At 32.2% G+C, this 27,829-nt stretch overlaps 1 protein-coding gene across 4 annotated transcripts in view; it reads right to left on the bottom strand.

The window, feature by feature from the left end:
- Positions 1–1,564: 1,564 nt before the first annotated feature.
- LOC145678355 (uncharacterized) overlaps positions 1,565–27,829 on the bottom strand; it is a 231,622-nt gene continuing 205,357 nt past the window's right edge. For all 4 annotated transcript variants that reach the window (XM_081748409.1, XM_081748410.1, XM_081748412.1 and 1 more), the window contains 2 exons: positions 21,396–21,612; positions 1,565–5,197 (listed from right to left, as the gene is read on the bottom strand). In XM_081748409.1, coding sequence (XP_081604535.1) covers positions 5,040–5,197; positions 21,396–21,612 — 375 coding nt within the window. In that variant the 3' untranslated portion in view covers positions 1,565–5,039. The remainder of the gene's footprint in view (positions 5,198–21,395; positions 21,613–27,829) is intronic.

Here is a 27,829-nt window from a genome sequence, read left to right as displayed (position 1 = left end):
GACATTACGTAATACTATTTAATACTATTTGATATAGTGTTATAAATTTTCACAACATATGTTCAAAATTGCCGCCCCGTTCAGTAATGCATGTATGAACTCTTTTTACCATGTTTGAAGTCACTTCGTGGAGCAACATCTTTCAGATCACGTTCATCTTTAGTTCTTCCAATTATAGACCTTACCTTTAAGATAATCACACAAGAAGAAATCATGGGACATCTGATCAGGTGAACATGGAGACCATCATCCTTTTGAGACGATACTTTGTCTTCTACTTTAAGCCGTTTTCCAGTTAACTGGGGTTGGCTTTTCGGATCGTTGTCTTCCCCCTGCTTCTATTTTATGTCATATCCACTGTAACACCATACTGTACCATTTCGTTCTTCACATAATCTCCCTTCTTCTTCTTTGACCGGCCACGCGCTCGTTTCTTATTTAGTTCTGTAGCATTCACTTGGTGAGCTACATATTCCGAAGGTCTTTTTTACGTGCAAACCATATCAGACTACCTTCTTGTAGCTGTTTTACTACTGTTCTCACCTTTACTGTTTCCTGGAATCAGTTCGTTCTTAATTCTGTTCTCTCGCGTCATTTCACACATCCATCACAGCATCTTTCTACGCAACATTCAACTTCTCTTCCTCTCTTTTCTTCGTAGTCCAACATTCCACTCCATACAGTACGGGAGGTCTCACTACTGTTTTATATACTTTTCCTTTAAGACTTATTGGTACCCTACGGTCGCATGATACTCCTGACGCTTCTCTCCATTTTATCCAACCGCTGCAAATTCATTTCCACCCGTTTTTCATCAAATTGTATTCTTGTGTTGTCGATTACGTTTTTCTTGAAAGGACAATGTAAATATTTTGTCTTAGTTTTATTAATTCTAAGCCCTTTACTCTCCAGTGTTTCTCTCCATGTATCTAATTCCTCTTGCAGTATTGCCTTGGTCTCACCCAACGTATCTGAGCGCGCAACTACATTCAAGAAGATATATATATATATTTCTAAGAATATTTGTGGAAGAAAAAGAAATGTAACACTACTGAAAACGCCATTAACCTCGAAAACGTGAACATCATTTACACAATATATAAAGAGTTATCAAACTAATATGAGGCCCAAGTGTGTAGTCATACAGTCTAGCAAAGCACACAATAAACTATTATAATTAGCAAGCTCTAGTGCTTTTGTACGGATGGCTCTACAATTTACGGTGATCAGTTAAAAAATCAATTCCAGATTTTTTTTTAACGTTTCTGAAAATAGAAATTCTGGGATACGTTGTGGGAAAACAGTTGATCATTAATATGTTCTCTAACTCTGTAATACGGTTCCATTTCTTAAATTTTATCCTGATTCTTTGTTCACAATCTAAATTTATACTCAGCTCTAGTTCTAAACGTCTGATTGCAATTTCTACGATTTAATATTATTTGTATTCATGTAGTTCATATCAATACATACATTTGTTCCTTCCAACCGTCAGAGTAGTTTTCATTCTTACTACAATAATAGTATTCGTGAGTTAACTTTTCCAAATATAACAAATTTTAATATTAATATTTTTTTTTATTAATTTCAAAGAAGAAATACAATATAACAATACAAAGGGGAAACAAAAAATTAAGTTTCAATTACTGTACAAAGAACATATGCACATACTCTACACATACAACAAACTACGATACAAACACGAATTTTACAATGACAAACAGACTAACATACTACACTTATACTAATACATAAAATTTGAAACTCTCTAACAAATTTTCTTCTACATTTGTTGTTATTGTTATTATGGTTGTTGTTGTAGTTGTAGAATGGAACATTACAAAGTTTATTTATGTTTTTTTTTTTTTTAAATAATGGTTGGTATCCTGTGGAAATCATACAAAATACAGAAATAACAGAGCTGCTGTTAGTTCATATAATATTCACAATATGTACACTAATATATTCGTAGTACAATGTGAATGATTTGAAATAAATGTTAAGTTACATTCGGCTACCTTTCCTTGTTACTAAGTATTTACAAGACAAGGAAATACTTACTAATATGTTTACAATTATAATATAATTTTACAAAACGTGAATATACAATTACATAAAAAGCCATGGAGAAATAATTCTATACAGACACTATATAGAAATTCTTGTAAATTCTATATAAACACTATATATGGATGTTATCAGATAGCAAAACTTTAGAATTAGAATAATTAGCTAATGCATGGTAGCAAGAGCTTTCTTAGAGCAACTATATATATACATACACAATTATACAATTCATACTATTTTACAAAATAATGGACTAGACATTTAAACAGAAAGTAAATAGGATACATATTAATTACAATTAACAGTTGTTCAACAGAATTAACTTTGTAGAACTGAAGAAACATAGACACAAAATAAACCAGATGGAGACGAGTGAAGTACCTAGTTTTATATTCAGTATGAAGACATGCACTATTTTTTTATATAGAGAGAGATGTGGAAAATAACCAAATATTTTTGATTCTAAAAGTAATTACATTTATTTCGTTGATATAGACATAAATACACAAAAATACATTCACTCTTTATTGATACAATTAGTTCGCACTGATATAGCTGCATTTGACATACTTGGAGATTTTAGCATCAAAGACGAAGGAAAAGGTTCCAACTGGTTTATCTATCTATGGAGAAAGTTAGTAAAATTATATATATATTGGAATTTTACGTACATTTGTACTCACAGAAAGCTTCAAATGCGTGCGTGGATTAAGTTTGTGTTTCTTCGCACTTATATCCCCATGGCCTCTTAGCTTGATTTTACTTTCAAAGGTAAAAAGGTCAAATACATTAATCTTTGAAGTACATCCATAAATTATATTGGTGCGAAGTAACTTAACAAACCATAAAACATCGTTCTGATCGCTTTGTTAATATAGGTTGTCAATTGGATCAGATTTCCATATTAATGTATGCGTTTAGGAAAATTTTATATGTACAGGAATCAACACACACACACACACATAATATATTTAGCACGATACAAACACAAACATATGTAATTTTATTTTATTAATTACGATTTTAATATCTGAAAGAATTTCCTTCCTTGTAAATTTCCTATTGTAACAAAATACCGACAATTAAATAAAAGGCACCACAACACACATTTTCGAATCTATAACATCTTTCTGCTCAATTATATCGTAACAAGACAACTCTGTAATTTACTGTTCGTTCTTCTTTGTTAAGACTAGATTTTGAGATTTTTGAGAGAGTTTAACAGATGCCGCTACACTTGTCTAAGAAATGAGCACGATGATAAGCTAACATTTCATTATTTATGTTCTAAAAAATTGACAAATGTTGAATAAATAGTTATTTATTACCCTCTCGACAGATACGCAATCACATTCACATCGTTATACTTGGCTAATTATATGCACTTCACGTGTATATCAGGTAAGAATCATGAATGTAGCTATACGACGTAAATAGCGCGCATTCAAATGCATAATGTATGTTTTGCCATGCAATTAATTTGACTACATCATAAAGATTTAGATTATTCTATAAATATTTGTGATTCAAATTTTATTACTAATACTTTAATGTTCACAATAAATACATGAGAAAAATGCAGTAGTATTACTTTTTTCTGGATGACAAATATTGCATATATATTTACAGTATAGTGATTTTACTATTATTATTATTATTACAAACTTAACATACTTTATAGAATATTCTTTTAGTCACTGCACTACAAATTCCTGTTGTGAAGTCGTAAGGAAATGAAACTGCATGTAATTGTGTGCTTTAATATGATATTGTTCTAAGATATGCTTATACTTTCGTTAATAATATCTGGTTTGATTTATCAAGAAATATACAGTTTTCGCGACTACCTACACCTCTGTGTTTAAAGTACGATGAATATATAGGAAAAAAGTACTTAATTTCTGCATCACAGTACATTCAGATTAGAATGCACACTTTACAAGCCAATGGTGCTGATCCACTTGAGGAAGGTTGTTGCGTTTCTTTATATTCAGAAGATGTAAATCTTTACGCCGCAAGAACTGAATGTTGCAGATACGATTTTATACTTTCTATTTACACATACGCACCCATACACATGATCTATGTACGTTCAGTTGAAAGATAACCTTTCTTAATAAGATATCTATTTCTGTAAGAAAAAAAAATATAAAATACTTTTGTGTTTAATAGATAACAACTAATATAATAAATTTCTATTAACTTCGATATAAAATGCCAAAAAGTAATAACAGAGAATGCAAAATTTTATTTTCAAAGTTACTTTAGTTTCTTCTTATATGAATTTTGACTAAATGTTTAAGAATTAATAAAAATTGAGGAAGCTGAAAAATGTTAAACACTGGAGTAAACATTTTACTTAACAGCACATAAATATCTAAATTTACAGTTTGAAATAATTTTAACCACACAAAATTTTCCTTATTGTGTATTTTATAAGAAAACGGAACTAAACTGCATGGTTTGTTTGAAATAATATTAAAAATAATGCTCGAGTATCTGCCCAATTGTAGTAATTGAAATGGTTTTCCATTTATCACTCATGTGTTTACTTACAAACATTCGTATCACACACTGTTTACATTCAATCAACAAATTAAAAAAGCTACAGTTTAATAGATATATATACATGCATGTATATTCATCATAACATGAACATCTTTCTGAATGTTTTGTAATATATTTAACCTGCCATATATTTGTATATAATTTTCAAACTCTGAATGAAAAAAAAAAAAAAAGTTACATCAATTAGGAACATTCATCTTGAGACATGATAACTACATTTAGTATTCACATCATACACGCACAAACGTTCGTAAACGAGGCAAATGATATAAACACTCATTCTAATAATTTTGCACATAATATTCTTTATAAGGAAATTTCTATAGAACAACCTCATTCTCTTCAAGTGTAGTAAAGCATGACAATTATTTTTTTGGCGTAACTGTATTAAGTATTTGTGCCTGTCATATAATTTGATGCTCTTTCTCTTTGCGTTTCCGTGGGATTCTTCGACCAATGTGCAGCTGAACTTGTCCACTTTTAATTTCCTTGAAGACACCGATAGCTTCTAGGTGACTAAGGCCATGGAGTGGTTTTCCATTAACGGCAAGTATTTCGTCACCTGTAAAGGATAAGTTATATTATTTATAAAATAACATCATGTATACCGTTTCTACTACAAAGTCCTAAATTTATATTAATGCCTCTAACGTAGGAAATAGAAATGATTGACATTTTTTACAGACACCACGAAATATATATCACAAGTTAAATTATCATTATTATTTTTATATTGTAATATTAAGTAATTCTATGGCTTATAAGTCTAGACGATTTGGCGCCGAAGAAATAGATCTCACAAATGAATTTCATCCTGTGACCATTTCATTGTTATTACCTATCTTCTTACATTACTCTCTCAATTTCTGGCGTACCCATAGGCATCGCCCCCCCCCCCCCTAGAGAGTTCTAACTAAAATGCTATGTACTCAAGCACATTTCCCATGCGCACAACGTGCCGTACCCATTTTAGACGTTTGGACTTAAATGTCCACAGTATATTCGCTGACAAATAGATACTGTTAAGTTATGTTATGTAAAATTTTTCTATATTAATACCACCTTATATTAATCAATTTATTAAAATTTACTAAACACTATAATAATTGGAAATGATTTTTTTTTTTTTTTTTCGTTGGAATCGAACCGTCATACTGGTGATAAACAAGAATGAATAATGAATTAAGATTGCTACAATCAAGATAGTAGGAGGTAACGAGAGAACCACAAGAAAGCCCGCAGATACGGTATTACTCACAACAAATTCACAAGGTTAAAGATCGAAGCAGAGATCCTTTGCAGAGGGGACGAAACACTATGAAGCAACCATGGCCCATTTAATAATCGTAAAAACATTGAATGCTTTAAATACAATTTTAAAGTTTCTTTAGCAACAATTAGTCCACACATCGTAATCAACAACATATTGCAGTAATTTCAAAAATATTTATTAAATCTCTGGAGCCGCGGTAGCTCAGTTGTAAAGTGCTAAATTCTGGCGGATGGGTTCTCTGGTTCGATCCCAGTTTCTGCAAAGTGGGCTTTGCGGTGGACAAACACCGTGTGCATGAGTTTCTTCGGGGCTCCCCATTTCCTCTCACTTTCGTCGTATCACCATTATCATCCATCTCATCATCATTACCGTCTCCCTTAGCTTCGGTACATAATGATAGGACGTTAAATTAAACAATAATAGTAATTAAATTCCATAAAAATTCAATCCTTTCAACTGGACAAAAGGTAAATCAATATAAAATATGAACATCAGTGCATTACTATTATTTACTTATTTCTTTATTTCACAAAGTGTACTTTGACATTTTATAATCAGGAATAAGTGATTTCGTTATTATATACTTCTGAAATATACCTGGCACATAGGCATTGCTACTTTCTACGTACGTTTTGTACATTTGAACGAGCTACCTATCGTTTGAAATTATTGGCAACTTACGGCCTGAAAGAAATGGTTAACTTTCTACAGTTGATCACGACAGCAGAACCATGTTTAATTTTGATGTCGGGGTGGCCCAATACCACAGAATAATGAGTTAAAGGCCGCAAGTTTGACTGCCTGTCGTACAGTAACGTGATTTCAAAAACTATAAGTCATTGAAGCTCTTACGACACAAAATGAAATTAAGTACGCTAAATGAAACGATGAACATGAATTATTGAAGACTTTATGAAGAGAGGATAGGAAGAGGAGGGGGAATGGAAGAACCACGAGACATGCTGTTTACAGGCTCATATCCTGAGATTGAATCAGGGACTTCGCACACCGGAGATGCCCTCTTTATCGCTGAGCCACTGTGACCTTCTTACACAAAGACAGGGTAAAAGAAACATCTGTGAATTGTGTAATTCTGAATACGAATATAAATACTAGGCTCTAACGACTTAAACAAGACTTACAATTGTTTTAAACATGAACGTGCTAGATTCCTCCAGCTGTAGAAACGTCCTTAATAACATTAGCTTACACTCCACGATAAACTTAAACGACAGTTTGGATGGCATTTATAATTATTTATGAACTGAACATATTAGCATATAATTGGAAAATTTTTGAACCTCATTGTTTCTTTATTCGACATGTTGATTTTCTTGTGAAAGGGCATGTGGGGTCATAGATTCCTTGCAACAAGTCGTCTACCTTTCCTGTGTCATGCTGTGAGGTACTATGGAACAGACACAACACAAGCTCTCTCATTTGAATGAGTGAGGCAGTCTAAAATGCTGACACAGCACAAACTATGTTGTTCTTCCTGTGTGCGTCATTTCCTGCGAAAGTTCTTCCCGGATTGTAAATCATTCGATAGAACGAATCATACCATTTGTGTATATATGTGTCTGTGTGTAGAAAAATTAAATCACCTTAAAAAAATATGTACGTATCGACCTGTAAAAGCCAGGTACATTACATTAGGTCTATAGCAAACACACATATATATAGTGTTCCATATCATAAAAGTAACATTCCACTTCCATTGTTAAAGAAAGAAAGAAAAGAAACTAAGTATTCAAATATCATTGATCTTGGAGCGAAGTATACAGTGTGATGCCACTCAAAGTTTTCTTAGTTGTTTTATTCATCATTTGACTAATTTTTCTTTGAATGAAATTAAAAAAAAGTAAAGTGAAGAGTAAACAAAACCAAGGTAATAGCAATAACAGATATGTATGAGAGATCTGATCGTGGCAACTTTGATAAAAGGTATTTTGTTAGATGAAGAAATATAATAAGCAAATTCATAAGGCCGTTTTTACAGACTGCACTATTACCAATTCCCAATAAAATATTTAATCTGAAAATTCTTATCATCTCTTCATTATTTTTGGCGTCTATTACTTACATAATACCTTATACGTAAAACTTCCAAAATAGGAATACTTGTAAGTTACCTACATTTGAATCGGAATTGGTATCTGCATTTAAATTGAAATTCAAATCTGAAGAAATCCCATAGAATATATCATGATAGAGATAATAAATGATATAAATAATATATCGTAATTGTGAAATATGTAAATGTTTATTGGGATTTTTATATTTAGTATAAATTATATAGATAAATAAAAAGAAAGATTTAGCTAAATTGTAGATCTATTGTGCTGCCAAAATGTCTTGATCCGTCACAAAAATGCGAACTAAAGCTCATACCTTCACACCTACGCGTTGGGCCAACAAGGGTTCAGCTGTTGCTAAGCGAGAGAACGTATGACGAAAGGGAGTGGAATTCCTTCAGCCGATAGCAGCGAATAGAACGGAAAACTAGGTGTCAAGCGAATGTGGTATATCAATAGTTTCGTATCTTGCATTTTGTTTTATTTAATAAACCAAAGACCTAGTATTGTATATTCTTTGTTAATTGAAAATATATGTAGTTTCTCTTATTTAAATGCTTAATATTCTTAACCTAGTCTCTGGAATTCGATTTAAAATGCAATGTGCATTTGCTTTTTAAATTTTATTTGCTTCATATTCTTTGTATTTTTTTCTTCACTAAATATTTTCAAAAATCTTGTAAACATTTTTGGTGCTATAATAATAATAATAATAATGATAATAATAGGAGCATTATTGGAAAGTTCATATTTCCGCCTTAAAAAAAGATTATAAAATTTGATAGCACAGTTATATCCGGGAAGTTTATTTTATATACAATAAAAGCTTTCAAAGCCTGACCTTTGCTAAAGGCAAGTGACCTAATTTTCCACCAAGGATGATTATTTTACACCAGGAGCGAAAAATATTGTCAACAAATAGTGCTTTCCGTTTTTAATATAGAAACTTCTATCTTCAGCCATAAGATCTAATGTTAAGTGGTAAAACATTTCTGTTAACAATAAAAATGCAAAACTGGCATCTGAAGTTTTCACTGTTCTTCAATCCACCTAATTTTTATTTGATCATAATTGACTTCAGTTGTATTTTATTTATCTATATACGAGTTATGTACATAACTATATTGAATGCTAAATGGTAATACTGCATTATAGTGTACTGTACAGAGTTGTTTTCTTGCAGTCCATATTGCTTGAAGACAACTAAATTCTTCTGAAACGTCTATCTATATCTGTTCCAAGACATTTCTGCTCATGTATCCGGAAAGACTCCGTGCAGTTCTCTGAACATGCACACCCATACTTCCTTCCACGGTGAATCAACATGGCAACTTTCCCTGATTCTCTGATGTTCTAGAAACAATGCCTCAACTGCTCACGGAAGCTTTTTGTGTTCTTTTAACAAGCACATCAGTGGCTATCATTGTTAACTTTTTAAAGTAAATCCAGCAAGGTACTCTGACTGCAAACAATTTTATTTATAAGGTACTTACACCTCATCTGCTTGAATGATATTAGTTTTAAATAGTGTTGATCTAATGATGAGAAGATTGATAAGTGATTCACAACTGATAAATTATAATTCGCATTTGGAGTCAGTCGATGAGACTACCACTTCTTTCCTTTGTACTATTGACTCGGTTTAATTTTCTTGCGTAATTAATATTGAAATTAAAAAAAATAACAAAAGTAGTTGAGCACTAATTAACATAATACTAGTATAATAGGCTAAAAAAAATGCATATATCCTTCCTCTAGACTATTGGACTGAATAAAATAAATAAATAATAATAATGTTAGCTATACAGGAGGAGTGTATTAAATGTTTATAACTTCATAACGTCTGATCGTCTGCAGTTATGAATATATACCTTATTTTACGCACCTTAATTTTTAAGTATTTTTTTAAATACCGTAACATTTTTACCATTTTTATTATTAGATGACAGGGAGGGAGGGAGATAGCGTTAGCAAGCTTGTAAATCTCCGCAACTCATGTTCGTCGCATCGGTGCACTGCTACTGCCAGTTGAATCCAATGTTGCCAAATAGAGACAGGTTTCCCGCGGCAAAATATATTGCCATTTTTAAGACTGGCGGGAATTTTAAACCAAACACTGGACATTTTTATATTAATTTCGAGTAGAAGACGCACCTGAATTTTGGAGGCAATTTTTCGAAGAAAAAAGTGCGTCTTACAGTCCGTAAAATACGGTAATTGACTTTTATAATACCCTATACTTTGAAATAATCCACTCCAAAGTTAACAGGAATACTTTGCTAGATTAAGCTAACAATAGTAGCCACTGAAGTGCTTGTTAAAAGAATGTAAAATAACTTCCGTGGGGCAGTTAAGTTATTGTTTATAAAACATCAGAAACTCAGAAACGCTATTGAACGCTGAATTCATTAATTTCATCGAATATCTTTAATCAATATATAGGCTATTTTTTTAAAAGTTAATAACTTCGGAAATTTTATTCATCTTTATAGTGAAATGCATGCATCTTTGTTGATTATTCGCTAAATTTGATAACTTCGCCATGTAGCTATCAACAGAGTAAAGCTGTCAACTGTGGTACATCTAAAGCTGGTAAGAGTAGACAATTTTCGTTTGCTGAAATTTAAATGAAATGTCGAGGAAAACAATGTTTTGATAGCAGAAATTATTTACCCGTAAAATTTCAAATATCTTAAACACAATTTTAAATGTGCACAAACAATTTCCTTGATTTCATTTATACTGCAATACACGTAAGCTGTTACAAATGTTTTTGTAATATATTGATAATAAAGCACACTGTTATGTACTTTCACTTCTTTTTGTCCTTTTATAATACTAAACAATTTAAATAACAATATGAAAGATCATATAAAAAAAATATTACTTTGCAATTTCATGAAATGTAGCAAAATACTATGTGTTAATTGGAATAAGTGTTACATATTATATTACTCAGACTGAAGTACAGTTTTGCAATCATAATTATATTAGATGAATAACTTATGCATAATCTTTTATCACAAAGTATGGTTATAATATTTTTTTCTTGTTTGGTGAAACTGAATTTTTACTAACATATTCTTCTCAGTTTAAGTTATTACACAGTATTTAAACTTTTATTGCTTCGTTATTATAGGAGAAAACTTTTATGGCATTGCAAAAATGAAGCGTTTTAAAATATAAGAACATCACGATCGTTTTATTAAATCAGGCTTTGTAGTTGTTAATTATCTAAATGTTAATTAATGTCTTTTTTAAAAGATTGATTTAATATTAATCCATATTCATATTTATATTATTACATTCATAAGTATTATTTGTATTACTTTTACAATCTGTTATAACTTCTTAATATTCAGTATACTTTTACCGTTACCGTTCATATTCACCACTCACTAGCTTCTAATTACCGAAGCGTGGGCAATGTTGGAGAGCATTAAATTAAATCTCAATTTTACGTACATAAGATCAGAAACATTCCAAATGTCATGAAATAGTCTAAGGCACTAGAACAATTAGCACATTTTGCTTCACATCGTTCTCTTTAATCTAAATGTAGAACACAAAACGCAAATAGGATCTTAAAAAGATTTCCAAATATTTTCTACAGCATTCCCAGAACACTTTGAAGCAGCTAATATATTCAAACATATTTAATAAGAGGATATATTGTTAGTATTGCTTTTCCAAATAACTTGAGTCATGCTTATTGATTGTATAGGTACGTTTAAACAAGAAAATATTGTTTGTAAGAAGAAAAAAGAACATTTGAAATGAATATTCTGACATTCCATCGATATTTTTCTCAAAATAACAAATATTATTATTAACATAATACAGTGAAGATTCTAGGCATATATATGAGTCTGCGTTCACTTTTCTCAATATGTATTAAGTAATATGTATTCTATATTCTAGTAATATATCTTAGCAATATTCTGAAGTATGGGTGAATTTTTCTGATGGTTCTTCCGTCTCAAACTTCTTCGCTTTATACTTATTAACTCATAATTTAAGTTTCTTATATTTTTATATACGGCTAAGCTCTCTGAAATGTGGTTCCTTAATCTTTTTCTCTTGAAACCCTTTTCTGAAATTGGTGTAACTACTTGTTATTCCATCCTTCCATTCAACAGAACAGTACAGATAGACAGAGTTTGGGACTTACTTTTTTTTTCAATATCTCTTTTTTCCTCCTACTCTATGCATTGATGAAGATCTAATTACAAGTAAAAGCTTCGGTATATTCTATTGATATCTTTAATGTTCATAACAACCATCCATATATGTTTAGTACACATCGATGTTTCTCAATATACTAGAAATGTACTTGCATATTCTTTTTCACAAAGTAATTATGTTGTCATGTTTGTCATATTACTAACCAAAAAGAGTTTTGAGCAAAATATTGGTTCACAATAGTAATTATATTATTATTATTATTATTATTATTATTATTATTATTATTATTATTATTATTATTAATAATAATAATAATAATAATAATAATAATAATAATAATAATAATAATAATAATAATAATAATAATAATATCTCTTCATTTCTTATCATTCTCATTGAGAAGTAAAAATTAATCGCGTGACTTTCTGACAAGCAGACATGTGGCTTCATTTCCTTCCGTTCAGATAAATAATTGGCGTCAACTTGATGCCCATATCGGATGCCTCAATGCTTTTGCACAGTAACAAATGATGCGGAAATGTTTATATCTTCAAAACACTAAAATAACTTGGTGGTTCTGATTAACCGCACAAATATAGATTTTAATCTATTCCGATTAGGCCAGGTTTCATAACAGAATTAAAATAATATAAAAACAGGAAGTTTCTAACGTTTGACCCCCATATATTTAAACTCACAAAGACTAAGCATCGAGAAATTATTGTTAGCGAGTATTCTGCTAATCTTCCAACAAATACTCTCATTAATTTTCCTTAACTATCTCAAAAGATTTCCTTTGACCCGATTTCATATTAATATTTAAAAATGAAATAAATAAAATTTTATAACAAAGAAGTTGATTGAATCAACACACCTATGACACATATTTAATCAAAATACAGATCTTCGAATAAGAATAATGTAAATAAATATTTATTATAGAGAGTTGTATTATGGTATCTAAGAACCTTTAGATTCAATTTTGTAGTCTCAAATGTACTGAGTAAACAATAAACTATTTCTAAATGACAAACGGAAGATTCCTACCCGACAAAGTTCATGTAATAACTGTATAACTACGGACACATAAGTATGAAAAATTGCTACAATACCTACTTTACCATAGTGATGATGATGACTTCTTTGTACATACAAATAATTAAAGCTTGACAGCATTTACTATCTACTGCAGAAAGCGACGACATTCATCAATGTTGCAGGCCAAGGAGCTTACTTCATGAATATTAGTCTATCTTTAGAAAACTTCAGTTGAATTACAGCCATAATTTAAAGTGTGAAGACTTAATAGGGAGTATTCAAGCTCTGATCTCTTACAACACTGAATAGAGTTCTCAACAATACCAAAAATTAACAATAAGATTCATTTTCTTGTTATCTTAGCAATAAATTAGCATTCTGTAAATGCACCAAGTCATGGCCGATTTGCATAGTTTATAGCTAACACAGACAAACAATGTAGACATTTCCTGAGTGCATTGGCCGCGGGCGTTGTAGGTGGCGGAAAAGACCTTCAGTGGTGCCTCGTCTTCTGGAACGAACCCAACTCGACACATTCCTGCACGGACTTCTTGGATTTAAACGTTCAATATTCGTCTGCACCTTAAACAGGCTGTCATTATAAATGAACAATTCCAATAAATCGACTGTAGGTGTAGGTTTAAATTGTGAAAATATGAATTGAACTGTTCGCTTGCTTCGGGGGCTGGATGTAAAAATTTTACAATATTATTAGTACTTAACCCTTTTAAATTATAACGTATATTTTTATACGATAGGGTAGTACCTTTCGATTAAAAAAGTACTAATAAAGCTTTTACTTTGGTTCCTTTTTTTGTTTTTTCAAGCCTGGAGGCATTGTAGAACACGTTATATATGTTTTCACTCCTTTCTGCGTCGAGACATAGGGTGTGATCACGTCATAACTTTAAACAAAGGAATCTTTTGTTAGGCTTCTTTTTATTATTTTTTGGCGGGCTTACTTTTGCCCCTAGAAGATTGAAATTTTGCACACACATTCAGTGTACCCCTTAGTATTTTTAATTATCAATTATCATTAGAGCTCTGCGTTAACACATGGAGTTCCAGAGGGGCAAAAAAAGTAAAAAAGAAACAGGGATTTTTTTGCAAAAATCCCTTTTTCGCAATTTTCACGCCTCAGATACATAATGGAGACAAGTGAATGGTAGCTTAGAAAAAAGGGCCTAAACTTAGAAAAAAGGGATATTTTTACTAAAACCCCTATTTCCACCAAAATTTCCCTCCTTGGGAACATGATATGCTCATGTGAATAGTACCGTTTGTGTTCTATTCTGAAGAGAATGAGGTACTAACCATGATCCAAGGATAAATAGTGATGATGCTGTAGCTGCTTGACCGAAAGTCTATAATTTGCCATAAAAAAGCCATAATTTAAAAGGGTTAACGGGGTGAAAATCCGGATATCAGACATACACCAATCAATAAATCTCGTTGAGCTGAATAAATTGATACGCGTTAATATAAATTTTCATGCTTAGTTTTCGAGAAAATCAAACCTAAAAATTAATACTGAATGATAACCACGCTACCTATTAACACGAAACTGATATTGAAGTATGTATTCGACAAACCTTTTTTTTCATTATGACACCAGAATGATTACAGTATGCTATATGATTAATAAGATATAGTTCAAAATTATAGTTAACACTTAAACTTTAATTTTTGTTTACCCACAATCCTGTCCAAAGATGAGCTATACATATCCAGCGGTAGAACACATCGAGTTAAAGAAAATGAGATGCTACTCGGTAAATTCTCATGTGCATTTGAGAAAATCGATTTTTATGGCGCTAAGAAGTAATGTCTTTCGTTGCCAGTAATAATTGATATATATTTTTTTTTATTTTGCTGGAACATACTGTTTATGTATTGGGTATCTAAAAAAATACATTATGAAGTAATAGACTGTATCTATTGTTGTTTGACTTCCGCTAACAGTGACACATAGAGTGTTACAAAAATTTTGTCACAATATTTTGGGAATGGACTCCTCACATCAAAATAAGAAAAACAGTTCGTATGGACTTGTGGTCGGAAGTGCATATTTTCGTAGTTATAAAGTGCCGAAAACGTAAGAAAGAAAAAAAAAAACTTTAAAGATCCATAGTTCTACTACTATAGGACCCATCGTAGTCGGGTCAAGATCACTGAGTAACTAGTATGTGAACTATCCAAATATCCATCTTTCAGAACCTTCAGTACTAGCACAATCATTTTTTGAGAGGCTATTTGGGAGTACTTGATCACTCTCCATCTACTTCTCTAAAAATTGGTGTGCAAGTACTGGAGAATTCTTAAAAAATGAATATTTGGATAGTTCACATACCAGTTCCTCAGTGATGTCTTGACCCGACTACGATAGGTCCCATAGTAGTGGAGCTATAAAGTTTTAAAGTTCACTTGTTTCACGTTTTTGGCATTCTGTAACTCCGAAACTATTCACTTTTGAACACAGGTCCATATGAACTTTTTTTCTTATTTTGATGTGCGGAATCTGTTCCCAAAATATTGTGACACAGATTTTGTAACACCCTGTATATTTTCAACAATGAGACCCGTAGTCCTAACAGAAATAAAATTAAATCTTTCAGTGTAACGTCTCACGATTATGCCCTTTAGGCTAAAAGAGACGGATGATTAAGGGAAGTGAGTGATGATGGAAGAATGCTGGAATGAGAATGTGGGAGGAAACTGGAGTACTCCGAGAAATGGGGATCAAACCAGGGACTCTACGCACCAGAGGTAAGCGCTCTACCACTGAGCCACCGTGTCCTCCCCCATTCTCCAAACAGAGACGCACTTACACCTAACAATTACACACACGCATATACTACTTGTAAAATGAAATGAAAACTGTTAGTTGAACGTCCAATGTTTTATTTTCTTTAACCTAAAATAGGCAGAATATTAAATGCGAGTGAATGATGATGAAAGAATTAGTGAAACAGAGTGAAGAGAGTAGAATAAAATGGGGTGAATCCATAGAATCTCCATGGGCAAAATTGACAAATTGCAAGCTCACATACCATGGAACAGAATCTTATAATTCGCACCAGACATGTAGTGTTAAAAGAATCACCTATAAAGTGTAACAGTTCTTCTGGAGAACCCTTCTTCATTTATTTCCACGTCGATGGGTACCGTACAAATAAAAAAAAGAAAAATGAAAAATGGAAACAGAAGAAATAATGAAGATGGATGACAGTTAGTTCAAAGGAATGTCGTAAAGATATTTAGAGATTGATTTTTCTTTCCGGAAGGACCATCAAAAAAGAAAAGGAAAATTTGACATTGCTAAAAGAAGATCTGAAGCACGTGGCGATGCTATAAAGCGTTTCTACAGTTCTCCTTTGCCGTTCAATGTGAGTGGAACTTAAGAAAGAATTTCTTAGCTTCACTCATTGTAACTAATACAGGACGATACGAAACGAGATTTGATCTTCACGATCGCTGTAAGTTACTTCATGTTAAAAGTAATAACCGTAATTGGTTTAACAAGTTTTAATGCAAACAAACAGACAAGGCTTTCATATAAGATACCATTCCCTCTATTCCCTAGTGTGACTAAGGCAAAAAGCATCTTCTAACAAACCTACAAAACTCAGTAATTTTGGACACTTGTCATATTATCAGGAAGTTCTTTGGAGAGGCAGAACTTTTTCAATAATATGCACTTGCCAGAGACAGTCATAAGAATATTACATTAAAACCAGTTTAAACTGTGATATAATAATAATGATAATCAAATTACCTAACTTAAGTCGAAAGCTCCTCTTAATAAATTTAGCAAACATATAGAAAACTAAACTTTCGATGCAACAGCCCTGGCGGCGGGGGGGGGGGGGGGGGGAGGACCTATTAGCTGGCTTGTGGCATTTATGCCTTTGGAATGATGTATGGACAACATATTGGCTAACCTCACCAGAGGTCTTTCTTTCAAGTAGTTCCCCAGTTGTACTCACGACTCTGGGCGGATGCCGAAATGCCAACATCATCTGGTAAGTGAGAACGTTCACGCATCTTTTCTCTGACCTTATCCGGCACTGCTTGATTTCGCTGATCTTACGAGAAGCGGCATTCCACTGCAGCTAGGGGTGTCGGCTTAGTAAACGCATAGCACATCATATAGTAATTATATACAGTTATCTATTTTCCTTGATCTTGAGCCACACAAAGATTTGAAACATACTTTAGAAATACAGGACACATATTGGCAAGTTTTATTTTGTTGATTTTATTAGAAATTACATCAGTGTGTAAGGTATAAGAGTGTCCATACAGAATTGAAGTTAGCGAAAATCGAATTAGTTGAGTAAATATTAATGATTTCACGAAGAACACGATAGAAGTATTAACAACACATTATAATGGCAAAAATATATCAGGCCAAAACCAAAACTATTATTTTATTATTAGCTGTAAGTCGCATAATTATGCATAATACAGGTACGATTATTTGGATTATAATTTTTTGTCTTTTCCTATATGCTAGTAATATGCGTAATAACATTTAGAGAAAGATCCAGATTAGAACTATTTTTAGCTTCTGATAATAAGTGGTTACCCAAACAGGAAGTAGGAATAAAACAAAGAGTATAGACGTAGCCTTTCCCCAAGTGGAAAATTACCTCAGATTTGATTACTCCCTGCTGTTACTAAATGTGAAAAAAAAAAAAAAAAACATTATTCAAAAGAAACATTCCATCCACTTGAATATGTTCTAGTAAAGTCAAGGTATTTTCCTTGAAAGATAACCAAATGAACTTAAAAAAAATTTTTTAGCTGTACCGGAAGTAAACCTTTTATCAGGATGATACCTTCGCATCCGCTACCATGTGTCCATAAATCATCTTCCTTCCTGTCTATGCTTTGCACTTTCTTCTCTGCACACATATACTTTTAAATTTAGGTCATCTTCATTAATATAGATACGAATAATTTTTATTAACGTAAAATTGCATAAAGTTAATGCCACAATATTATTTGCATATAACGAAAGAAAAATCAAAAGTTTAAATATGTATAAAGCTCAAAGAAGTAATGTGGGTGAGTATAAATCGTCATGTATAATTTTTGAGACTTTTTGTAAAGCTAGAAATTAATGTACAATGGTTAATGAGATATACCCCAAAATTATTATTAACACTTAAACTTTATAATTTTTGTTTAATTATAATATTGTGCAAAGATAACACATATATATCAACCGATAGATAAAATCGAGCTGAAAGAAATTACACATTTGAAGCCCCCCCCCCTTCCTCAAAGCGTAATTCTCGAGAAAACAGAAAAAGAAACGAATTTTTATGGCGCTAAAAATGTATGTCGTCCTTGGCAATTTTAGTTTTAGTTATTATTTTTCTGCAACAGAGTGTTCATATTTGTGAAGTCATTATGTAAAGCAATAATTTTTTAACCAATAGATTGGATATATGTTCCTTGTATGTATGACAGTAATACACAGACTACTTGTAATTAATAAATTCAATTATTACCATGGAAACAAAGGGGAATCAACATTAGGTAAATCATATTTGTTGCTGCATATAGCAATAACATCGTTCCTTGTTTGTGCATCAGCATTAATTTGAAACGTAAACAAATAAATAATTTTTACAGCTATCATAAGTTTTAAAGGAGAAGAAAATCATGGTATTGAACAACAGAATATTACAACTTAAACTAACCTGACATTAATTTAAAATATTGTAAATAATGTCAAAATGAATGTCCAATCTAGCAATTGACTTAAAAAAATTATTAAAAGTAATTTTGTAATTGTACATTCTCCACTGTGAAGCTCTCTAGATTTCGTATATATTTATAAATGTTCTGCAAATTAAACTTCTATAATCTTTGTTTTAGCCAGTGTATACACAATGAATGCCAGAAAGGCCTTTTATACCTTTTATACATTAATAATTATGTCAAAGTCTGATTGATTTCATCCGCCAGTAGTTCTTGTTAATACTACCAAGAAATGCGGTTTGAAAATGTTTATTTACACACAATCCGTCTTTCCTAAAGACACAATCTTTAGGTAAATACTATACCATCGCAATTTTCACAGTAGTAAAAATAAAAAATATGATAGAACATGCAAAAAGCCCGTTTCTACTATCTTTTGATATTGAAAGTAAGTTTTTGCCGGAGCTCTATTTTGTCTATCTAACACTAGGATTTATAAATTAAACATTTGATAAACAATGCACATTATAAACAAACTTCGATTATGAAATATTTCTTGTAAGCAATAGGTTCCAAATATAACTAAAAACAAAAACATTCTTAGATTCACCCGACAACGTTACGGATGATTCAGCATTCGTACATTTCATCAAATTCATTATTATTATTATTATTATTATTATTATTATTATTATTATTATTATTATTATTATTATTATTATTATTATTATTATTATTATTATTATTAATAATAATAATAATAATAATAATAATAATAATAATAATAATAATAATAATAATAATACTCTACGTCCATCCATTCGGGGTAAGCGTTCCGATTATTGGTCAAAATGAACAAAATACATCTATAACATGAGTTCTCTTTCAATTTTCCCATAATGGTGCCCTCATTTTCAGTGAGGCTGGTAGTTTCACAATTGTTGTTATATATTAATAGATCCAAAACAAGATGCAATTTTAATATAATCAAAACAAATATTTTAAAGTTTTATTTAAAAGACCTATGAATGCATGAATATATGTTCTGGAAAATGGTGAAAATGTTCGTAAGTATTGTCCTAGAAAATTCTGGTTCTAAATCTCTACTGATGTGGTAAAACAAAATTTTTGATAGCTGGAATCCGGATTTCCGATTACGAGGTGGAAATTATGTTACGTAACGTTAGCACTGAAGCTATCACCTAAAGTAAAAATACATCTAATCTTTTGGTTAAACTATAATACTGACGTAGACAAAACCTTACGGAAACAGCAGCGAAACAACAGTATTCAAACATTCTTGGCACCCCTGGGTATGTATTTTTTTTAAAATACTTTTTCCTTTCCATTTCTGTTCACGGTGTAAGAGCAGAGTGAAGTTCTCTAACGTTTTGAAGCAGAACAAAAGTCACACCTTAAAAGGAGTCTGGAAGTCACGGAAGCGTTACCAATTAGAACTCCCTCAACTGTTAAAGACTTTTGCTGTCATTGTGAGTCATGCCAGTAGAAGGAAAGGGGGATTCTGAATAAGTGAAATTTGTACGCACAAAAGACTTGGGCGGCATTGCCAGCAGACATTGACCTACAATAAATGTATAAAAACTAAAGCATACTTAAATGAAATACTAATTTATCTTATTTTTTTTTTTTTTTTTTTTACCAAGTCACTTAATAAAACATTAAGAAAAACTCGTTTCGGTCATACTGCAACTCATTCACCTCATGTGAATGTAAACATACACACATGCATGCATTTTTAGTGATATATATGTATTTTTATAGTGGCTACTTAGCTATGTTTGGTTATATGTATTTTGCAAGTTCCCATCTTATTCTTTCTCTGTCAGGGAAATTAAGGATGAGTCAGACCAAATAACTTTGTCAACGTATCATACGGACATTTTCCTAATAGGCTATGGCGACAGAAAAAATGTATATTTTTAGTTTTTCCTTTTTCTTTGCGGTTTACGCTGTTTGAATTATTAGATACTGTCATCAATAAATGAAAACAGCACAGTTTATAATGTTGAAATGTTGTGCAAACTTTAAAATTGTTTCAAATAGAGATCATAAAATTGACAACAGCTGCCATTTTGAAATGATCACTTTAAAATTTGGTGACTTATTCAATTAAATTAAATTAAACACCATTTGCCAAAACAAAATAAAATCCTCAGAAGTTTTAGATCCTTGCGAAAGCTACATTTCAGTCACGAAATTCTTATTCTGTTTTCTTATGAATATTTCTTACTGTCTACAATTGCCCTAGAACTTGTTTTCAAGATTATTACTGTACATAGGATGATACACTTGCTAACTTAATTAATTAATTACGCCTTAACGCTCAAGATAATCGATCTGAACATCCAGTACATATATGTTTGTATGGCTTCTGAGGGAGATATTATGTTAAATTTAACTTACTAATTATTATAAAATTAAAATTAGAAAAATATTTTTAAAAAAAAAAAACTTGCCTTCTTTAAGTGCTCCACTATCGGCAGCTTGTCCATTAGGGAAAATTGTCTTCACATAAATGCCCATCATTCCTCGTGGGGAGTCTCGCCCTCCAACAATACTAAATCCGAGCCCTTTCTGTCCTTGGCCCTTTTGGAATACTACTGACAATATAGTGAAAGATGCGTTCTTCAACTGTCGTGGTAGAGTGCAGAATTTGCTTTCCTCTTCCTCCTCCTATAATATGAAAGATCGAATCATTTTAGTTACAAAAAGTTAACTTATTGCTAACCACGTTCTATTAAAAAAAAAAAATCTTTTCATTAAAGTATAATACTGACGTAGACAATAAAAAGTAGATCTTCAGACATTACTGAACATTAGTAAAACACTTTGGTTCACTCTGCTGTACGAAATGGTTTTGAAAGAACGTCAAATCCGTTGATCGTGCTCTTGCGCATACAGTATTCTATTCCAGAATCACTAACAATTAACTACTGTGGCAAGTATCTCTGAGACTGGTAATAAATGCATCAAATTTTTGTTTCATTCGAAAGGCAGAGCTGTGCATTATCCTTAAAAGTTTGAAATTATTAAGTCTATTCCAGAAAAATAAGACCAAAGTTCTAAGATAATAATATTGCATTTCTTTTTAATATTGGAAAGATTAAACGTATTGTTCAGATTAAGATAAAACATTTCTTTCGTGCGTAAACCACAAATGAATAATAATTAAAAATGAACCAACTCAGACGCATTATGAAACAAAATACTCCAACACATAACTTCAAAATAAAATCTAATCACATTATCAGATAATGTGCCAGATGAAGACAAGCGTGTAGCCTGCTCGAATTCAATGTAGGAGGGGGAGGGGTAAGAAATGAATACTGAAAGCGCCATGACAAAGACATTAAAGAACACCACGAAACTATTTATTCATTTATCTATTATGTATGGAATCTGTAACAGAGCTGTAGCTCATTTTACAACGGATATACTAACTAAAATTATACTAACAAATATTATGATACATAAATCCAAGGGTATGAAGGTCCATCATTAACAGGCAAACATTAAAAATATATAATTCAATTCAGTTACACATCTTTTTGTGTTACATGAGATATTTCGTACATCTAACAGAAGCAGATCATTTTTCGAAGAAATGAGTTTAAAAAATGCGCTAAACTAAATTCCACTTGGTAATAAAATAGCAAGAATTGCATAGTTACTTTTGAGTCTATTTAAAACCTCTCTATCAACGTTCTGGTTAGAGGGGACAAAACAATAATTTAAGGCTGTCACTATCCTTTCTAGCCCCTCCATGGCTACGGGCCTCAATGTAGGCAATAATATATTGGCGTAACTAACACAAATTGTTAATAATAAATGTTTGTTTTGGTCAAATTTTATTTTTATATTATATATAGTTCCGAAGTTTGAATGAGCAATATTGAGTCTCCAATACAATTTACAAAGGCAAAGAAATGCTTTGGAGATTACGGTTACACGGTCACCGGCAAATTTATATAATCAGAAAAAAAGTTTTGTTTCATCAATCAAATTAATACAGTTAGTAATTTCTCGTCATTCGAAGATGTCAATGTTTCTAATATACTGTAGCTAACGTATTACTCCAAACAATATAATAATAATAATATTAATAATAATAATAATAATATTCCGACAAGTTCTTCAGACATTACTTAAGCAAATTAATCATGAAATAAAGATATCTTTGTTGTCGATCTTTACTATTTACTAATTACTACAATTTTACAGTTACTTTTTTATGCTATTAAATAAGTGATATACAACGAAGTGCGTTTAACATTGAGAAAAATTCAATCAATGCGTCGATATAGACTACAACTACCAGTATGCTAATTACGGAACTTTTTCAGGGAAGACTGACTGGAAAGAAAATGACAGCATATGCGATATAATATACCTTACACATACACTTCTAGTCTACAGAAAGAGATACGGTGTTTTCCGAGCAAGGCTTCTCCTTGTTCTCTCGGTAGTTTCCACACTACAACTACAACTACAAACATAGGTAAAACCCAATTTTCAAGAAGATATATATTACTACCGTATATTATAAATAGTATTGAAAGGGATCGTTGTTAAAGATAGGTTACCAAAAATATCCATCTTTGCAAATTAGTTGATATACGAATTTAAAACAAAATAAATAAATGTAGCTAGTGTGCTACTCCAAACAGAACAATGAATAATTGTAATCCGATAAGATCTTCAGATATTACTTAACACTTATCATATCATGAACAGACTTACTCATTTATGTGCTATTATTACTATGGTCTTTACGCTATGGAAGAACAGCTTTACAAGAAATGTGTTCAATTTCTAGAATGATCATCACTTCTACCCCATTTTTATGTTTAAATTTAATGTTTTTACCGAACAAATTTTCGTATAATGGATCTAGTTCAGTTTTCTTAAGATACAGTAACATAGTTTTCCTGATAAGAATTTCTCTATCACTGGCAGGTCTTTCGCCACAAACTTAACTTTCATGAGCAACAGTTTTTTGCTAATTTTCCCCCGTTTCGACGTAAGAATTGCTCTCCTTAATATAATCCATAAACTTGGCCTACTCCTTTTATCCTCTATACCACTCCTGTTATAACATCCCTAATATCTCTAAGTAACGCCTTTATCAGTTTCCTTTCTTCCCTTTAATTATTTCCAGTCCTGTTCACTCTTCCAACTTATGATAACACTTCCTAGTTGAGTTTCCGTTCCACTCACTTAATTTTCATCATTACTTTCCATACTCAAATTTTCGCACATTTCAGGTCGTATTTTCCCCCCACACTTCTCGTTTATAATATTCACGATTCAACAATACTTTTCGTGTTTCATCGTAATAGTTAATTTTGACAAAATATCCTTTACAAATATTAAAATTGTTTCTGACGTTTTTTTCAAGGTTCGGAAGTCGACTAAAAATTCAAACACATAAAGGTGAGATAAATTAATATATTAAAAGACCAAGCGAACGGAAATGAACGGCCCAAATTAAAATTATACCTGGGTACAATATTTCTCTTTTCTAACTGTGAGTGTGACCCCCTCACCCCACCCCTTACAGAACATGTCTACTGAACACTCTTTGGACGTCACACTGGTCGCATACCATCAATGGGATGCGACTGTTAATATTGGGACAATATTTGGAGTCTAGAGGTTGTCCTATAACTATCATGCAAAGAACCCAGAGATGTTCCACGGGAAGTTCCGAGTTCTGGGCATAAGCAAACACCTGGATTTCTACAGAATATCCATGGGACATCCCAATATCCCGGAATGGAAGTCTCCTGGACTAGTCTGTGCTATATGAACCAGTAATGACAAAACAAAGCACTTACTGAAAATTGGTCAAAGACTACATTGTAACCAAATGCAGAACACTAGTGGGCCTACATGGAATCCATATGGTTGAGACATAAGAATATATTAATTTCATACTGATTATAAACTTAAAAACTTCCATCTGAAAATTGATCGGAAACCCGCCGAGAACAGGGCTGACGGCTTCCGTAAACAGTTTTGTGAGAGAGAACACTACATGAATATATGAATGAAGAAGCTACACAATGAAAAAAAGAAATGCGCTCATAATTGAATACCGTGCGGAAAATAAAATTGTAATATCTGATATAAGTTAAAACATTGGTTGCTGGGATCTACACGTGATTCTACATAGTTGGAAAGCCTGGAAAAAGATACCTTTTGAGTGCATCAAGAAGACGCTGAGAGGACAGTATAAGAGGCCTGTAACCAGGGGCGGATCCAGAGGGGGGCGATCGGGGCGATCGCCCCCCCCCACAAGAGGAAACTTTCTTATTTTATATATAAATAAACCCATCCATAACAAGTTTGGAGCTCTTAAAAGTAGCAGTATTACCGCCGACCGCCCCCCCCCCAGAAGTCCGTCCTGGATCCGCCCCTGCCTGTAACAACAATAGTGATTGGATTGGTTTGGACAAGATGGATTTAATGGCAAGCTTTGTTTCTATGGAGAAAAACCTTTGGATATCTTAAGCAATTAGTTAAAGCATCGCTGTTGAAAGTGTGCACAATACAATAGGAAGGAATTAGAAGAAATGCAATATTTAAGCACATTGTAAACATTATTATTGACCAACAAATCTCAATCAAGCATATCATAACAAAGGTCAACACACTTATATAAAAAATGATAAAATTTTATTTTGACCAGTAAGCTATTCCCGTTAATATTTATTTTACGGAATATAAGCGTAAGCCAATCAAGTGAAAATTTTATTTATTTTTTTAAAAAAATCTTTAAGTATAAGTGAAGTGAAGTGAAATGGGGAATAGTCTTTTCCTGTCACGCTAAACAAACCGTTCTGTAAATAACTTGTACTGATGGCCTTCACAGATCAGGTTGCAAACGGTAAGGTATGTGGGCACGCAAGTGAAACATTTTAGTTGCTTCATAAATATCAACATTTCTCCCATAATAGGCGCTAACAATAAGTATTGTTATTTTTCTGAGTTTGATGTTGCAATATAGAAGATTATTAAAGGAAATGGGGAAGGGTATTCAATTATTTTACGAAAGAAAAACAATATGAAAGTATCTGTTGATGTTTAAGGTGGACGTTAAATGGAACAAAATAAATTAACGGATAACATCTACGAGATGTCATATGTTCACACTATGACGATCACACTTTCTTCAAAACTTTTGACTTTTATTCTCCTTTCTTAGCAAATGTAACCCTTGAAGACATATTTATTCAAGTTTCTTATACATTTAGGCATAACCATATACATTTAGGCATAGGCATATATGCATTTAAATACTAAACATTTGGAACACAGAATTGCTCGATAAAGAAGTGGAGGGAGTAGAATGATACATTTAATGTGTAAACATATTTTTAAATGCCTCCATGGTCCAAAATGAAATGAAATGGAATCTTTAAGTTTTACGTCCCACAGTTATGCCAGCTAGGCTAAAGGAGACGGTGACGAGGAGAAATGAATGATATAGTGAAATGAAGTAAATGGGAGGAAACGGGAGAACCCAGAGAAAACCCACGCACACGGTGTTTGTCCACTCAAAGCTCAAGCTCACTTGGCGCGAGTTGGAATCGAACCAAGGACTCCATGCACCAGAGGTGGACGCTCTACTACTGAGCCACCGTGGCCCCTGCATGAAACTTGCACCATGAAAACATCTGCTAAAAAATGAATTTATGCATATGGAATGTGCTGTTTGCATAGAATGTTGCGTATACCTTGGACAGCAAGAACAACTAATGCATTTATCACTGAGGAATTCAAAGATTTCTGAGAGTGTCTCTTTATGAATCACCTTCTCCAATTCTTCGGGCATATGGCACAAAAAGATGGAGGTAATATCCATGTAACCTCATGGAAAGCAAAATTGAAGACAGGAGAAGGCGAAAAAGAACCCGCTATAAGTGGATAGAGCAAGGAAAATACACACCTGGCTTGCCTCTTCAGAATGCCTTAAGGAAAGCTGAAGATCGTACAAAGTGGCAACAGTACATTAGACGTGTGACTATAGTGAAGTCAATGAGGTCGCAACCTCAGAAATGAGCAAAACGATGGATGAGGATATTTTAAAACACTCTTTGTTATGATATTTCAATAGCTTCCTGACACAAGCACACTTCCCTTCTTAATAAGTTTTCCTATGAGCATCTCTCATGAGTTTTCTAAGTCGGGAGCTAATAAAATGTATTTTCGAAGGCATTCAAAGAAAAATAAAAGCTTCTAACCGCAAACATCAGTATACAATTTAAAAAAAGCTTACAAAAGCACATGGATGCAATGTGGTGTTGTATGGATGTGAGGCATGAACTCTAGAAGAATAGGAGAAATGGAGAACGGAAGCCTTCGAAATATAGTGCTGTAGAAGAGTGTTAAAAATTAGATGTATGGATGAGGTATCAAATGAAGGAGTGATGGAAATAATAGGAGAAAAAAAGGAATATACTGGAGAGCATTTGGAAAGAAGAAATAGGATGATTGGTCACAGTATGAGACACGGAGGAATCAAGCTATTAGGTATAAAGGAAACTGCAGAAGGAAAAATACCCACAGGAAAGCCCCGATTGAAATATAGAGCCAAATAATGCAAGATCTAGGGAAGAAAAAGTATACATAGAAAACAAATGTTTAGCCCAGGAAAAGGAAGACTGGAAAGCTGTGTCAAACCAATCGCAAGGTTGCTGACCAGAAAGAGAGAGAGAAAGCAATTAGATTTAACATTTTTTTGTTTTTTTGTTTTTTGTTTATTGTATCTGTTTGGATATCCATGGACACTGAACACAAATAGCTTGCGGAATAACATAAATCGGAACATCATAGGATAATATTAGGAGATATTGCATGTAATGATTGCATAGTGTCTGAAGGCCTT

Source organism: Thermobia domestica, chromosome 2, assembly GCF_964235325.1.
Source record: "Thermobia domestica chromosome 2, izTheDome1.hap1.1, whole genome shotgun sequence".
Taxonomy (NCBI): Eukaryota; Metazoa; Arthropoda; class Insecta; order Zygentoma; family Lepismatidae; genus Thermobia; species Thermobia domestica.
Note: the sequence above shows the minus strand (reverse complement) of the source record. Positions and strands in the feature narration are given on the sequence as shown.